Source organism: Phocoena sinus, chromosome X, assembly GCF_008692025.1.
Source record: "Phocoena sinus isolate mPhoSin1 chromosome X, mPhoSin1.pri, whole genome shotgun sequence".
Taxonomy (NCBI): domain Eukaryota; kingdom Metazoa; phylum Chordata; class Mammalia; order Artiodactyla; family Phocoenidae; genus Phocoena; species Phocoena sinus.
In genome coordinates this window covers 72,809,405-72,827,320 of record NC_045784.1, presented here as the reverse complement: position 1 = coordinate 72,827,320, position 17,916 = coordinate 72,809,405, and the positions used below count along the sequence as shown (strand labels likewise).

Sequence of the window (17,916 nt, the reverse complement as noted above, 5' to 3'; positions counted from 1 at the left end):
TCCGACCGAAGCTCGAGCCTCAGCTCCCAGCCCTGCCCACCAGGGCGGGTGAGCAGACAAGCCTCTCGGGCTGCTGAGTGCCGGTCGGCACCAATCCTTTGTGCGGGAATATCCCCACTTTGCCCTCTGCATCTCTGTGGCTGTGCTCTCCTCTGCGGCTCCAAAGCTTTCCCCCTCCACCACCCATAATCTCCGCCCGCGAAGGGGCTTCCTAGTGTGTGGAAACGTTTCCTCCTTCACAGCTCCCTCACACTGGTGCAGGTCCCGTCTCTTTCCTTTTGTCTCTGTTTATTCTTTTTTCTTTTGCCCTATCCAGGTACGTGGGGGTTTCTTGCTTTTTGGGAGGTCTGAGGCCTTTTGCCAACATTCAGTAGGTGTTCTGTAGGAGTTGTTCCATGTGTAGATGTATTTCTGGTGTATCTGTGGGGAGGAAGGTGATCTCCGCATTTTATTCTTTTGCCATCTTCCCGGAAGCCTCCCTCGTTGTAGTTTTGACTTGCATTTTTCTAATAATTAGCAATGCTAAGCATCTTTTCATGTGCTTTTTGCCCACCTGTATGTCTTCTTTGGAGAAATGTCTATTTAGATTTTCAGCCCATTTTTTGATTGGGTTTTTTTGTTTTTTTTGATATTGAGCTTCATGAACTATTTGTATAGTTTGGAGATTAACCCCTTATGGGTTGCTTCATTTGGAAATATTTTCTCCCACTCTGGATTCTCTTTTTGTTTTGTTTATGGCTTCCTTCATTGTGCAAAAGTTTTTAAGTTTAATTAGATCCTATTTATTTATTTTTGTTTTTATTTTCACTTTCACTATGCTAGGAGGTGGACTAAAAAACAGTTTGCTGTGCTTCATATCAGAGTATTCTACCTATGTTTTATTCTAAGAGCTTTATAGTTTCTGGCCTTACATTTAGGTCTTTAATGCATTTTGAGTATGGTATTAGGGAGTGTTCTAACTTCATTCTTTTACATGTAGTTCTCCAGTTTTCCCAGCACCACTTTTTTAAGAGACTGTTTTTTCTACATTGTATATTCTTGCCTCGTTAGTCATAGATTACATGACCATAGGTGTGTGGGTTTATCTCAGGGCTTTCTATCCTGTTCCATTGATCTATATTTCTATTTTGTGCCAGTACCATACTGTCTTGATGACTGTAGCTTTGCAGTATAGTCTGAAATCAGGAAGCCTGATTCCTCTAGCTCCGTTTTTCTGTCTCAGGATTCCTGTGACTATTCATGGTCTTTTCTGTTTCCATACAAATTGTAAAATTTTTTGTTCTACTTCCTTGAAAAATGCCATTGGTAATTTGTTAAGGATTGCATTGAATCTGTAGATTGCTTTGGGTAGTATAGTCATTTTCTCAATATTGATTCTTCCAATCTAAGACTATGGTATATCTCCATCTGTTTGTGTCATCTTTGATTTCTTTCATCGACATCTTGTAGTTTTCTGAGTACAGGTCTTTTGCCTCCTTTGGTATGTTTATTCCTAGCTATTTTATTGTTTTTGATGTGATGGTAAATGGGATTGTTTCCTTAATTTCTCTTTCTGATCTTTTATTGTTAGTGTATAGGAATGCAAGAGACTTCTGTGTATTTTGTATCCTGCAACTTTTCCAAATTCATTGATTAGCTTTACTACTTTAATGGTAGAATCTTTAGGATATTTTATGTATATATCATGTCATCTGCAAACAGTGACAGCTTTACTTCTTCTTTTCTGGTATGGATTCTTTTCATTTCTTTTTTCTTCTGTGATTGCTGTGGCTGAAACTTCCAAAACTATGTTGAATAACAGTGGTGAGAGTGGGGAACCCTGTCTTGTTCCTGATCTTAGTGGAAATGGTTTGTTTTTCACTATTGATAATGATGTTTCCTGTGGGTTTGCCATATATCACCTTTATTATGGTGAGGTAAGTTCCCTCTATGCCTACTTTCTGGAGATTTTTTATTATAAATGGGTGTTGAAATTCGTCAAAAGCTTTTTCTGTATCTATTGAGGTTATCATATGTTTTTTATCCTTCAATTTGTTAATACGGTGTATCACATTGATTGATTTGCCTATACTGAAGAATCCTTGTATTCCTGATATAAACCTCACTTGATGATGGTGTATGATCCTTTTAAGGTGCTGCTGGATTCTGTTTGCTAGTATTTTGTTGAGGATTTTTGCATCTATGTTCATCACTAATATTGGCCTGTAGTTTTCTTTCTTTGTGAACTCTTTGTCTGGTTTTGGTATCAGGGTGATGGTGGCCTTGTAGAATGAGTTTGGGAGTTTTCCACCGTCTGATATATTTTGGAAGAGTTTGAGAAGGATAGGTGTTAGCTCTTCGGTAAATGTTTGACAGAATTCACCTGTGAAGCCATCTGGTCCTGGGCTTCTGTTCGTTGGAAGATTTTTTTTTTTCGGTACGCGGGCCTCTCACTGTTGTGGCCTCTCACGTTGTGGAGCACAGGCTCTGGACGCGCAGGCTCAGCATCCATGGCTCACGGGCCCAGCCACTCTGGCATGTAGGATATTCCCAGACTGGGGCATGAACCTGTGTCCCCTGCATTGGCAGGTGGTCTCCCAATCACTGCACCACCAGGGAAGCCCTGTTGGAAGATTTTTAATCACAGTTTCAATTTCAGTGCTTGTGATTGGTCTGTTTATATTTTCTGTTTCTTCCTGGTTCAATCTTAGAAGGTTGTGCTTTTCTAAGAATTTGTCCATTTCTTCCACGTTGTCCTTTTTATTGGCATACACTTGCTTCTAGTAATCTCTTATGATCCTTTGTATTTCGGCAATGTCAGTTGTTACTTCTCCTTTTTCATTTCTAATTCTGTTGATTTGAGTCTTCTACTTTTTTTTCTTCATGAGTCCAGCTAATGGTTAACAATTTTGTTTATCTTCTCATACAAGCAGCTTTTAGTTTTATTGATCTTTGCTATCGTTTCCTTCATTTCTTTTTCATTTATTTCTGATCTGATCTTTATGATTTCTTTCCTTCTGCTAACTGTGGGGTTTTTTTGTTCTTTCTCTAATTGCTTTAGGTGTAAGGTTAGGTTGTTTATTTGAGGTGTTTCTTGTTTCTTGAGGTAGGATTTTATTGCTATAAACTTCCCACTTAGAAGTGCTTTTGCTGCATCCCATGAGTTTTGGGTCATCGTGTTTTCATTGTCATTTGTTTTTAGGTATTTTTTGATTTCCCCTTTGATTTCTTCAGTGATCTCTTGGTTATTTAGCAGTGTATTGTTTAGCCTCCATGTATTGGTATTTTTTACAGATTTTTTCCTGTAATTGACATCTAGTCTCATAGTGTTGTGGTCAGAAAACATATTTCATACGATTTCAGTTTTCTTAAATTAACCGAGGCTTGATTTGTGACCCAAGATATGGCCTATCTTGCAGAATGTTCCATGATCACTTGCGAAGAAAGTGTATTCTGTTGTTTTTGGACAGAATGTCCTATAAATATCAATTAAGTCCATCTTGTTTAGTGTATCATTTAAAGCTTGTGTTTCCTTATTTATTTTCATTTTGGATGATCTGTCCATTGGTGAAAGCGGGGTGTTAATGTCTCCTACTATTATTGTTTTACTGTCAGTTTCCCCTCTTATGGCTGTTAGCATTTGCCTTAAGTGTTGAGGTGCTCCTATGCTGGGTGCATAAACATTTACAATTGTTATATCTTCTTCTTGGATTGATCCCTTGATCATTATGTAGTGTCCTTCCTTGTCTCTTATAACAGTCTTTATTTTAAAGTCTATTATGTCTGATACGAGAATTTCTACTCCAGCTTTCTTTTGATTTCCATTTGCATGGAATATCTTTTTCCATTCCCTTACTTTCAGTCTGTATGTGTCCCTAGGTCTGAAGTGGGCCTCTTGTAGACAGCATGTATATGGGTCTTGTTTTTGTATCCATTCAGCCAGTCCACGTCTTTTGGTTGGAGCATTTAATCCATTTATATTTAAGTTAGTTATCGATATGTATGTTACTATTACCATTTTCTAAATTGTTTTGGGTTTGTTATTGTAGGTCTTTTCCTTCTCTTGTGTTTCCTGCCTAGAGAAGTTCCTTTAGCATTTGTTGTAAAGCTGGTTTGGTGGTGCTGAATTCTCTTAGAATTTTCTTGTCTCTGAATGTTTTAATTTCTCTTTCGAATCTGAATGAGATCTTTGCTGGGTCAAGTAATCTTGGTTGTAGATTTTTCCCTTTCATCACTTTAAGTATGTCCTTCCAGTCTCTTCTGGCTTGCAGAGTTTCTGCTGAAAGATCAGCTGTTAGCCTTATGGGGATTCCCTTGTATGTTATTTGTTGCTTTTCCCTTGCTGGTTTTAATATTTTTTCTTTGTATTTAATTTTTGATAGTTTGAATAATGTGCGTCTTGGCATGTTTCTCCTTGGATATTTTCTGTATGGGACTCTCTGCGCTTCCTGGACTTGATTGATTATTTCCTTTCCCATATTAGGGAAGTTTTCAACTATAATCTCTACAAATATTTTCTCAGTCCATTTCTTTTTCTCTTCTTCTTCTGCAACCCCTATAATTCGCATGTTGGTGTGTTTAATGTCCCTGAGGTCTCTGAGACTGTCCTCTATTCTTTTCATTCTTTTTTCTTTTTTCTGCTCTGTGGTTTTTATTTCCATTATTTTATCCTCCAGGTCACTTATCCATTCTTCTGCCTCAGTTATTCTGCTGTTGATTCCTTCTAGATAATTTTTAATTTCATTTATTGTGTTGTTCATCATTGTTTGCTTGCTCTTTCGTTCTTCTAGGTCCTTGTTGAATGTTTCTTGTATTTTCTCCATTGTGCTTGCAAGATTTTGGATCATCTTTACTATCATTACTCTGAATTCTTTTTCAGGTAGACTGCCTATTTCCTCTTCATTTGTTTGGTCTGCTGGGTTTTTACCTTGCTCCTTCATCTGCTTTGTGTTTCTCTGTCTTCTCATTTTGCTTAACCTGGTGTGTTTGGGGTCTCCTTTTTGCAGGTTGCAGGTTCATAGTTCCCTTTGTTTTTGGTGTCTGCCCCCAGTGGGTAAGGTTGGTTCAGTGGGTTGTGTAGGCTTCCTGGTGGAGGGGACTGGTGCCTGTGTTCTAGTGGCTGAGGCTAGATCTTTTCTTTCTGGTGGGCAGGACTATGTCCAGTGGTGTGTTTTGGGGTGTGTGTGAACTTTTTATGATTTTAGGCAGCTTCTCTGCTAGTGGGTGGTGCTGTGTTCCTGTCTTACTGGTTGTTTTGCATGGGGTGTCCAGCACTGGAGCATCCTGGTCGTTGAGAGAAAATTTGTCTTAGCGTTGAGATGCAAATCACTGGGAGAACTCTTGCTGATTGATCTTATGAGGGGCTGTTAGGTCTCTGGTGGACCATTGTCCTGAACTCGGCTCTCCCAACTCAGAAACTCAGGTCTGACACCCGGCCAGAGAACCAAGACCCTGTCAGCTACACAGCTCAGAAGAAAAGTGAGAAAAGAAAAAAGAAAAAAAAACCCTAAAGTTATTAAAGTAAAAAAAATTTTTTTAATATTATTATAATAAAATTAAGTAATTAATAAAAAGGAAGACAGCAACTAAACCAATAAACTAATCCACCAATTATAAGAAGTGCTAGAAACTATAGTAAAAAACAACAGACTGACAGAACCCTAGGAGAAATGGTAAAAGCAAACCTATACAGACAAAATCACACAAAGGAGCATATACATACACACTCACAAAAATGGAAAAAGGAAAAAACAAACAAATAAACAAAAATATATATATATAAGGAAGAGAGAAACCAAATCAATAAACGAATCTACCAATGATAATAAGCTCTAAATACTAAACTAAGATAAACATAATACTAGAAACAAATTAGACACAGAAAGCAAACCCCAATTCTATAGTTGCTCCCAAAGTCCACTACCTCAGTTTTGGGAGGATTCATTGTCTATTCAGGTGTTCCACTGATGCAGGGCACATCAAGTTGATTGTGGAGATTTAATCCGCTGCTCCTGAGGCTGCTGGGAGAAATTTCCCTTTCTCTTCTTTGTTCACACAGCTCCTGGGATTCTGCTTTGGATTTGGCCCCGCCTCTGCATGTAGGTCACCCTCTGGCATCTGTTGTTCGCCCAGGCAGGGTGGGGTTAAAGGATCAGGTGATTAGGGGGCTCTGGCTCACTCAGGCCGGGGGGTGGGAGGGGTACAGAGTGCAGGGCGAGCCTGTGGTGGCAGAGGCCCGCAGTGACGTTGCCACAGCCTGAGGTGTGCTGTGTGTTCTCTTGAGGAAGTTGTCCCTGGATCACAGGATCCTAGCAGTGGCAGGCTGCACAGCCTCCTGGGATGGGTTGTGTAGATAGTGACCTGTGCTTGCACACAGGATTCTTGGTGGCTGCAGCAGCAGTGTTAGCGTTTCATGCCCGTCTTTGATGTATGCACTGATAGCTGAGGCTCACACCAGTCTCTGAAGCTCGTTTAGGCGGTGCTCTGAATCCTCTCTCCTCACACACCCTTTTGGGAAGTCTGAGGTCTTCTGCCAGTGTTCAGTAGGTGTTGTGTAGGAGTTCTTTCACATGTAGATGCATTTTTGATGTATTTGTGGGGAGGAAGGTGTTCTCCACGTCTTACTCCTCTGCCCTCTTAAAGGTCCTCTGCCTCTAGTGTATTTTTATTTTCATTATTGTGTTGTTCATCTCTGTTTGTTCTTTAGTTTTTCTAGGTGTTTGTTAAACTTTTCTTGTATCTTCTCTATCCATGCCTCCATTCTTTTTCTGTGATCTTGGATCATCTTTACTATCATTACTCTGAATACTTTTTTAGACAGATTGCTTATCTCTTCTTCATCTAGTTGTTCTTGTAGGTTTTTTTCTTGCTCTTTTGCCTGCAACATATTTCTTTGTCATCTCATTTTGTCAGACTTATTCTGTTTGTGGTCTCCTTTTCACAGGCTGCAGGATTGTACTTCCTCTTGCTTCTGTTGTCTGCTGCTTGGTGGGTGAGGTTGGTCCATTGGCTTTTGCTGTTATCCCGTTGGTAAGGTGTTTGATTGGTGTTGTGGTGATCAGAGCCTGCCCTGGATATTGAGAGGACCTCCCCTTTGCTCCCAGTGGCTGTTACTGCCCTGTGAGGGGCGGGGTCTTCTCTCTATTTGTTGGAGTAAAGGTCCCTAGATCTTTTTCTTTGCTGTGATTCTGATCTGTGGTGTGGTGTGAAGTATGTGGGATTGGAGGACTCCCACTGAGAGAGAAGCTAGTGAGTGTTCCTCCTCTGGAGGTGTTCACTGTGAATGTGCTCTGTTGTGTCCCCTTTCATCCGTTGTGTGGACTCACAAAGTACACTGTTGTTGGCACTGCTCTTGGTCCCACCTTAACTGTGGGTATGCCAGCAATTGGCCCTGGTGACTCTCAGGCATTATTTTCACCCAGTCACTGGCACAGATCCACTGAGGTCAGTTCCTAGGACTGCAGCATTCATTCACCTGGACCTGCCATGGGAGCTATGGAGGCTGCTCAGACTCTGGTCTGGCACATTCCCCGTGTGTACATGCCCACAAATCCCACAGCTGCTAGTGCCATATCCATCCAAGTGCAGGAGTTCTTGTTGTCCTTTTGGATGTTTCACAGGTGCTGAATTTAGGAAGCCATCAGCAGAGGTGTAACTCCACAGTTCGTTCAGCTCCGAGGAGAGATTTCAGCTCTTCTTCCTTAGTCACACAACCCCTGGCTCTCAGTGGTGGTTTCAGCCCCTACTCTGGGTGGATTTCCTAGTGGTGGGAGCTATCCCTCTCCTTCTGGGACAGTGGGGCAGGTCCAGGCACCCACTGTCAGATTTCCCTGTAGTGAGAGCTATCCACGTGCTCCCTGGATAGTGGGGCAGGTCCTGGTACCCGCTGATGGATTTCCTAGTAGTGAGAGGTTTCCGTGTGCTCCTGGGACAGCGGGTGAAGTCCTAGCACACACTGACAGTCCCAGCACCCACTGGTGGATTTCCTTGTAGTGAGAGCTATCAGGGCACTCCTGAGACAGTCAGATGGGTTCCAGTGTCTGCCTGTGGGTCTGGAAGAGGTGGCCAGTGCCTGCCTCTGGAGACCAAGATGGAGGTGGTGACTCACGCCCACCCTGAGAACTCCTCTAGGCAGCGTCCCGTTGACTGGGAGCACTCATAGGGAAAGAAGCTTGTGGTCACATCCCTCTCCTCATGCACCTCCCAATAATGGTGCCTTGTTTCTCTGGTTGGCCAAGGCTTCTTCATGGTATACCTTCAGTTGCCACTGCCTGACCTCTTCAGGCTGCTTCCACACCTAACCCTGGTCCTCTCCCTGGGGCCGAACTTCGGAGTCTGAGCTTAAGCACCCAACCCCCACCCTCACCAACAGAGGAGTGTTTCAGGTTGGGGAGTGCAGGGTGGCAGGTCCAGCCCTCTGTGCAGGTTACTCTCCATTTTGCCTTACACGAACTGGTTGTTGCTCTCCCCTCTTAGGCTCCGAAACTCCCCCTTCATCCAATCTGATCTCTCCACTGGTGAGCAGACTTTCCAAGGTGTGGGAACCCTTCTTCTTTCCCAGCTCCCTCCCTGTCCTGATTCCTTTTTTTTTCCTTTTGTCTTATCAGTTATGTGGAGGTTTTCTTGTCTTTTCGGAAGTTTGAGGTCTTCTGTCAGCTCTGTTTTGTAGTTTGTGTCTCTCGAGGAATTGGTGCATGTCATCTAAGTTATCAAGTTTTCTTGGCATAAAATTGTCATAATACTCCTTTGTTATGTTTTCAAGACAAAGGATCTCCTTTAAAATTTTAAAAATTGAGATATAATTAACTTATAACATTATTTTAGTTTCAGATGTACAAAATAATGATTCACTATGTGTATACTGCTAAATGATCACCACAATAAGTCTAGTTAACACCCATCACCATCCATAGTTACAAATTATTTTCTTGTGATGAGAACATTTTAAGATCTAATCTTTTAGCAACTTTCAATTATCCAATACAGTATTATTAACTATAGTCACCACACTGTTCATTACATCCCCAGGACTTATTTATTTTATAACTGGAAGTTTGTACTTTTTGACCACTTTCACCCATTTTGCCCACTCTCACCCCCCACCTCTAGCAACCATCAATATATTCTCTTTATGAGTTCATTTGTTTTAGATTCCATGTATAAGTGAGATAATATGGTATTTGTCTTTCTGTCTCTGACTTATTTCACTTTGCTTAATGCCCTCAAGGTCCGTCCATGCTGTCATAAATGGTAGGATTTCCTTCATTTTTGGCTGAATAATATTCTAGTGTGGGGCGGGGTGGTGGTGGGATGAATTGGGAGATTGGGATTGACATATATACACTAATATGTATAAAATAGATAACTAACAAGAACCTTCTGTATTTTTTTAAAATAAACAAATAAAATTTTTAAAGAACTAAAAAGAATATTCCAGTATGTGTGTAAATATATGTATATATATATTATACATTTATTATATATATAATATTTTATTTATCCATTCTAATATTGATGGACACTTACATTGATTCCATGTCTTGACTATTGTAAATAATGCCACAGTGAACATGAGGGTGTAGATATATTATAGTGTTTTCATTTCCTCTTGATAAATACCCAGAAGTGACATTGGTGGATCATATGCTAGTTCTATTTTTAATTTTTTAAGGACTCTCCATACTGTTTTCCATAGTGCCTGCACCAGTTTGCATTCGCACCAACAGTGCACAAGTGTTCCCTTTTCTCCACATCTTGCCAACACTTGCTATTTCTTGTCTTATTGATAATAGCCGTTCTGATACATGTGTGAGGTGATAGCTTCTCTTTCTTAATATCAGTTAATTGTGTGCTCTTTCTTTGCTAACTAGTCTGCTTAGAACTATATCAATTTTAGTGATACTTTAAATGTTCTTTCATTATTGTTTTTATCTATTTTACTGGCTTATTGGGTATATTACTTTTTTATAATTGGTATAAGTTTTAAAGTATTCCTTTTTATCTTATCACAGTCTATCTTCAAATAATATACCCCATCACATGTAGCATACAAACTTTATAGTAGTATACTTCCATTTCCCCTTCATGATTTTTTGCTATTTTTTTCATTTATATGTACTTTTTTTAGTCCAAAATTTTTTATTGAGGTATAGTTGATCTACAATATTAAATAAGTTTTAAGTACACTATGTAATGATTCAAATTTTAAAGTATATTCTATTTTTAGTTACTATAAAGTATTGGCTATATTCCCTGTTTTGTACAATATATCCTTACAGCTTATTTCATTTTATTTTTTTAACATCTTTAATGGAATATAATTGCTTTACAATGGTGTGTTAGTTTCTGCTATATAACAAAGTGAATCAGCTATACATAAACATATATCTCTATATCTCCTCCCTCTTGCATCTCCCTCCTATCCTCCCTATCCCACCCCTCTAGGTGGATACAAAGCACTGAGCTGACCTCCCTGTGCTATGTGGCTGCTTCCTACTAGCTATCTATTTTACATTTGGTAGTGTATATATGTCCATGCCACTCTCTCACTTCATCTCAGCTGACCCTTCCCCCTCCCCGTGTCCTCAAGTCCATTCTCTACCTCTGCATCTTTATTCCTGTTCTGCTCCTAGGTTCTTCAGTACAATTTTTTTTTAGATTCCATATATATGTGTTAGCATACGGTATTTGTTTTCCTCTTTCTAACTTACTTTGTATAACAGACTCTACGTCCATCCACCTCACTACAAATAACTCAATTTCGTTTCTTTTTATGGCTGAGTAATATCCCATTGAATATACATGCCACATCTTCTTTATCCATTCATCTGTCGATGGACACTTAGGTTGCTTCCATGTCCTGGCTATTGTCAACAGAGCTGCAATGAACATTGTGATACATGACTCTTTTTGAATTATGCTTTTCTTGGTGTATATGCCCAGTAGTGGGATTGCTGGGTCATATGGTAGCTCTATTTTTCGTTTTTAAGGAACCTCCATACTTTTCTTCATAGTGGCTGTATCAATTTACATTCCCACCAACAGTGCAAGAGTGTTCCCTTTTCTCCACACCCTCTCCAGCATTTATTGTTTGTAGATTATTTTGATGATGGCCATTCTGACTGGTGTGAGGTGATACCTCATTGTAGTTTTGATTTGCATTTCTCAAATGATTAGTGACGTTGAGCATCCTTTCATGTGTTTGTTGGCAATCTGTATATCTTCTTTGGAGAAATGTCTATTTAGGTCTTCTGCCCATTTTTGGATTGGGTTGTTTGTTTTTTGAAATTGAGCTGCATGAGCTGCTTTTAAATATTGGAGATTAATCCTCTGTCAGTTGCTTCATTAGCAAATATTTTCTCCCATTCTGAGGGTTGTCTTTTGGTGTTGTTTATGTTTTCCTTTGCTGTGCAAAAGCTTTTAAGTTTCATTAGGTCCCATTTGTTTATTTTTGTTTTTATTTCCATTTCTCTAGGTGGTGGGTCAAAAAGGATCTTGCTGTGATATATGGCATAGAATGTTCTGCCTATGTTTTCCTCTAAGAATTTTATAGTGTCTGGCCTTACCTTTAGGTCTTTAATCCATTTTGAGTTTATTGTTGTGTATGGTGTTAAGGAGTGTTCTAACTTCATTCTTTTACATGTACTGTCCAGTTTTCCCAGCACCACTTATTGAAGAGGCTGTCTTTTCTCCATTGTATATTACTGCCTCCTTTATCAATGATAAGGTGGCCACATATGTGTGGGTTCATCTCTGGGCTTTCTATCCTGTTCCATTGATCTATCTTTCTGTTTTTGTGCCAGTACCATACTGTCTTGATGACTGTAGCTTTGTAGTATAGTCTGAAGTCAGGGAGCCTGATTCCTCCAGCTCCATTTTTCTGTCTCAAGATTCCTTTGGCTATTTGGGGTCTTTTGTGTTTCCATACAAATTGTGAAATATTTTGTTCTAGTTCTGTGAAAAATGTCATTGGTAATTTATCTCACTACTAAGGCAATAGTCTTTTGTAGTATTTGCCTGATGCCCTCTGGTATTAGGAGGTCTTTCCACTCTGGTTAGTGGAACACAGACTGGAGTTCCCTTTACTATGTGAACTCCAGGAATTTGAAGAGTGCTCTTTTTCAGTGCTTCTTTCCCTAGCCTCAGTAGCTTTTTCACAAGCCTATACTGATCAGTGCTCACCCAAGGACTTGTGGGGGGACTCTCTACAGATCCCATGACCTCTCTCCAACTATATAACTCTCTCCTGTCTGATATTCTGCTCCACATATTCTGACTCCAGGCCGTGAGCTAGGCACTTGTAGGGCTCATGTCATTTGCTTCCCTTCTCTGGGATCACTGTATTGTGCAGCCAGTGGTCCATTATTGCCATAAGCAAAAGTACTTCCCTCTTACTCTCTTGAAAATAGCCGTAGTAAATCTTTGTACCACTGAGAGGAGATTTTCTTTTTAGAAAGAGTTAAAAGTCATTCAAAGCCAAATTAATTAAATAAGGAGGATCAAACTAGGAGTGATTAAAAAGTAATGAGAGTTATTTTCTTGTCCAGCTTGTAAACTAACTTTTTTTTTCTATATAGGTACAGGTCACAATATCCTATCCTAGGCCTCCTGTATGATGACTATGAATATATACCACCAGGTAGTGACACACAGACTATTGTGATTGAGAAAACAGACAAATGGACTTGTGTAAGTTCACTTGGGCATTTTTCGAGTATATAATTAGGGAGAAAAAATCCTAAGGCCATTGTGTTGTGTTAGCAGAGTTTCTCAACCTCAGCACTATTAACATTTTGGGCTGGATAATTTGATGTGGGGGGACTTCCCTGCACATTGTAGGATATTCTAAAATGATGTAGAATCTCACTTTTAACACTATGAAAATGACAGCCTTTGTCTTGTTATGTTAAAAACTTCTTAGGTACTGAAAGCAGGTAAAACTAATCCATGGTTATTAAAGTCAGGAAGTGGTTGGTTATCCTCGAGGTTGGGTACTGATTAGAAGGAAACAAAAGGAGGACTACTGGGGTACTAATAATATGCTGTTTCTTGATCTGAGTGATAGTTGCATATACATGTTCAGTTTGCGAAAATTCATTTAGTTGTACACCTATATGTGTACTTTTCCTGTGTTTATTATACTTCAATAAAAGTCTTAAAATGCTTAAGTATATTATGATGAGCAACAGATAAATATATGTCAATCAATTATTCTGTACAACCTTTTGAGGAAATTTTTAAATGTAGATTTATCATTAATAAAATACTACAGATGTATAACTAATAAATTACTACAGATGTAGTTAATAAAATTAAATATCTGTTAAATAACTCACTTTAAAAAAATTATCTTTTGGTTGAACAAGCTCAAATATTTGAATAAACCAAAAAATTCAGAAAGTTGATAGCTCTGAAGCACTTCTCTGACTATAATAAAGCCATCAATCTTGTATACATGATTATCTATCATCAGTGAAAGCAACCAACACTTAGTAATCCTAAGATAAAAATTTAAGCTTTGAAATATATTGTGCTTCTTAGGTCATTAATTAGTTGAGAATTATTTATTACTAATTATTAGTTGACAAAGGGTGCTTCGTGGCCCAAGAACCAGTTGAGCAACAAGAGAAAGTCAGCATAGGATTTAAAATTTGTCACTCAAAGTTTATTTGATTCTGAAATTTAATACTGAGAAGCAATTGCTGCTACTAACCACATGTGTCTCAGAGGTGGCATCAATGTGAAGACCTACCAAATAAAGGGTCTACAGAATAATAGTCGTTACTTCTCCTTTCATTAACAGCATACAGCAATGAACATCAAACTCAATATCTGAAGGAACTAGATACTGATAGCAAATTCAAAATATATTTAAATAAATTCACAGATAGATCTGTACTTATTAACAGAGACTTTTGGGCATATTTAACCTCTAACTATGACACCAAGGAGTAAATCTACTCACATCTCCCTCCCTTGTGCTTAAAATCATTTGAAACATATACTTTGGCTAAAGTCAGACAAACCATTGTTTCATTGAATATACATATAAAAACTGCCCAAACTGTGCCATACATTTCCCTTGGTATTATTCATATCAATTTAAATCATTTTTACAACTGTGTGCATACAATTACAATGTTTTAAATTAATTATAAGCCATTCTAAACTGACTTTTTTTTCTTTTCTAGCCGTGAATGAATCTCCAACTCAAAGGAATTTTTTTTGTCTTCATTAGTACTTTGTTATTTTTCCATAACTAAAGCCAATCAATATTTTGAACCAAGCTACTACCCAGGAAGTCTAATGGAATTAATTAGATATACAGATGAGAGTTTCTCCAACTATTTATAAGGCCTGAATCCTTTCTATCACATTTTTGTATTCAGTATAGCAACACACCACTTTTTTTTTTTTAACATCTTTATTGGAGTATAATTGCTTTACAAGGGACACCACTTTTAAAACTCAATTACAGGCACTGTAGGACTTAATCCACTATTTTTCAATAGGGTGCTTCCTAGACACTGAATTAACTTTGTTGGGGTAGAGATTTTACAAGTTATTCCATTAGAAGATTTTTCTATGATATTAGATGTGCAATTTAGCTACAAGAGTAAATACTGTGTTTTAACAACAACAAAAAGCAATACTATTGAATTAAAAAAAAAGTTTAGTGCATGGTATATACAGCATATATTTGCTTTTCTCACATTAGACTTTGTGATTAAAAGAGGTGATTTATTACATGCTATTCATACCTCTTGGAGACAGAACTAAATCAAAGGTGATGATTAATTTCATTTAGCAGGGAAGTGGGAAGTATATTTTTTAAAATACCTAAATCCACTAAATTGTACATTATGCTATTATGGTTCTAAGTACATATCAGTAGCTTGGCAAATCTGTTCTTTTGAAGCATATCATCCCCAAATGAGCCCACCCACTTCCTTAAAAACCTGTAACACTGGGCTTCCCTGGTGGTGCAGTGGTTGAGAGTCTGCCTGCCAATACAGGGGACACGGGTTCATGCCCTGGTCCGGGAAGATCCCACATGCCGCAGAGCGGCTGGGCCCATGAGCCATGGCCGTTGAGCGTGCGCGTCCAGAGCCTGTGCTCCGCAACGGGAGAGGCCACAACAGTGAGAGGCCCACATACTGCAAAAAGACAGACAAAAAACCTGTAACACTATTATTGTAGTAGCTGGTGGAAGGAAGGTGGGCTTTTTTTTTTATAGCAGTAGACAAAACAACATTGAAATACTGTGTAAAAGCTTAAGGAATAAAAATAACAAAAACAAATACTTGATACGTGCATTCTACTTGGGAGAGACTTTATAGTAGAATATTTAATGTACTTAGAAGTTGGTCGATTAATTGGGTTCTAATGACCTTATTAAAGGGGACTAAAGTATTTTCTAAATACAGTAGTAGATAAGAATAAATGTTTAAAATGTCAAGGCCTTTGGTTAAAGTTAAGAATTAGCAAAAATTAAACTGTTTGCATTTGACAAAGTATAGATTAAGATAACAAATAAATTTGGGTTTACATGTGAATGAGATTTTGCACTGAAATGTCTCTGCAAGTAACTATATAGAATTCTGTCATTCTTTATAATTATATTCTAATAATTATCCATTATATTAAGAAACTGTTAAGATAGCAACATATAAGGCACTACATGAAATCAAACCACAAATGAAGAGAGAAAATGCTTTTAATACTTATATAAATATCCAAATGTCTTGATATGAAGCTAAAAGCCTTATTTTATTTTCTTAATACCTCAACTAAAATGTTAAGCTTGAGAACATCATGGCGGTCCAGTGGTTAAGACTCTGCCCTTCCACTGCAGGGGGCAAGGGTTTGATCCCTGGTCGGGGAACTAATATCTTGCATGCCGTGCAGTGTGGCCAAAAAAAGAAAATATATTAAAAAATATTAAATGTTAAGCTTTATAATGTGGATTGATACAATTCCAGTCTTATTAGTTATTTTGTGATAGAAAATGTTAATATTCTTTATGAGCTATGTAGTCCTTACATTTTTTCCCTTGGTGTAAGAACAGGGTAGTTTCTCCTCTGCTAACTACTCATATGTGTAACTGTAATTATGCCATGTTATCTACCCATTGCATATAAGTGAAAGTTTTTAGTAGCTTGACAGAAAAGTGCCACCATAACTGTCTGCAAATTAGAACAAGTGTGATTTTCCTAAAATACTCTTAAATAAAAATAACAGTGTCCAAAATTTGGGATAGTTAAGAAGTCAGCACTTCATTGGCTCACTTGATCCATGCATAGTAAGAAATGGGGGTCATAACAAGGTGCTTATTATACTTAACAAAGTTAAATGTATGTATTTCTTTTCCAATTTTTGATTAAGCTCAATAGAAATACTAGTGATATTTTCCTCTCACAAGTTTCGCACAGCTTATCTCTGAAAATTGCAAAGATATTGTTGGATGAGGAATGCCTGTTTATCTAATTTCTATTCCCAGCATATTTTGCTTTAGATGTTGAATAAAATGGAGACTGTGCAATGACATGCAAAGTAATTTGTTTAAGTGTGTAAATAAAATATATATCTGTATGGTCTTTGTGGAAGTCCTAGTAGGAATCATGCGGAATGGAGTTTTAGCTTAGCTGTATACTTTTGTCAGGAAGTTATTATCATGTGAATGTTTATGTTAGAGCTAACAAGCACCACTATAAAAATAATCCTGATGTGGACTACTAGAGACAGCAGTTTAACATAGTTGGACCTCTGGTTGATGCAGGTTTCTGCTTTAAATGAGAATTTCTTTGCTTACAAACCTAGTCTTCTAAGTTCTGTAATTCTCTAAGTTCATAACTAGATGCCATAAAGCATTCTTCCTATCTTTGTAATGGGGCTTTAACTGTTATACTTTGTCTTTACACAAACAGTACAAAAGGAAAAAAATAAAGCTCAAAAAATTGCATGTCACCACCCAATTTAGATCACTTTAACAAAAAGTCATTCTCACTTCTTTCCTGTTATAATCTACCAAGATAACATGTAGACATAATTCCCTCGAAAGTAAATAATAAGCCATGAAAAGACTTCCCTACAAGGTCTCTCTCTCCCACCACACACCATTACTGAATTTATTGGATTTCCATAGTACTTTTTTGTCCAGTAAAAAAGTGCAACGTATTTCAAGCCCATCCTAGGATAAATAAAATATATTTTTTTAAAAACGAAGAAAGGAATAAACAACTACATCTGTCTTATAAAACCATTAATCTTTAGTGACAAAATAAGACATACTGCTTTTGAGTCTACAAAGGAAGACTGGAATCGTTGTATGACATAATTATAATACATGATAGCCAGGCAGTCTTGGTAATCTTGGGTTGGTCTCTTGTAGATGAGATGTTAAGTCCAGTTCTTAATCTCTGCTGTTTTCCTTCAAAAATTCTTAAAAAGCTATCTGGGATTTACTTCAAATTAAGCCAGTGAGAGAAGGGGGCATCAGAATAAACCAATGAGAGGCAGGTTGGTGAAAGCAGGAGTGAGGAAGAGTAAAAATGAAACAAAATTGGCCATAAGGTGATGATTGCTGAAGCTGGGTAATGGCTATATGGGGAGTCATTATATTGTATGTGGTTGAAGATATTTTACAATAAAAGTTATCTGTCATACTACATCTATCATACATATCTTTAAGGGAAGGCCAAGGTTCAAACTGGTGGTTGTCCTGTATGAGATGTGAATTGGAGAGGTCTACCTGAATAATTCTAAATATTTTCCTGTCCATCATGGTATAGGCCACATAGAAGTGACAATCAGACAAAGTCATCTGCACATAATGACCCTAATGACCCTGGACTGTCCTGGAAAAGTGCCTTTTTTTTTCTTTTGTTTGTAACATGGGCTGAATTTTTATGTGTTCTATCTTGGCTGTTTTTTTCTTTT

The 17,916-nt window shown here is 38.0% G+C and overlaps 1 protein-coding gene across 1 annotated transcript in view; it reads left to right on the top strand.

Moving 5' to 3' along the window:
• POF1B (POF1B actin binding protein) overlaps positions 1–12,699 on the top strand; it is a 107,262-nt gene extending 94,563 nt beyond the window's left edge. The window contains 1 exon segment of the mRNA XM_032618933.1: positions 12,555–12,699. Within this exon segment, the coding sequence (XP_032474824.1) occupies positions 12,555–12,699 (145 nt within the window).
• Positions 12,700–17,916: the final 5,217 nt, after the last annotated feature.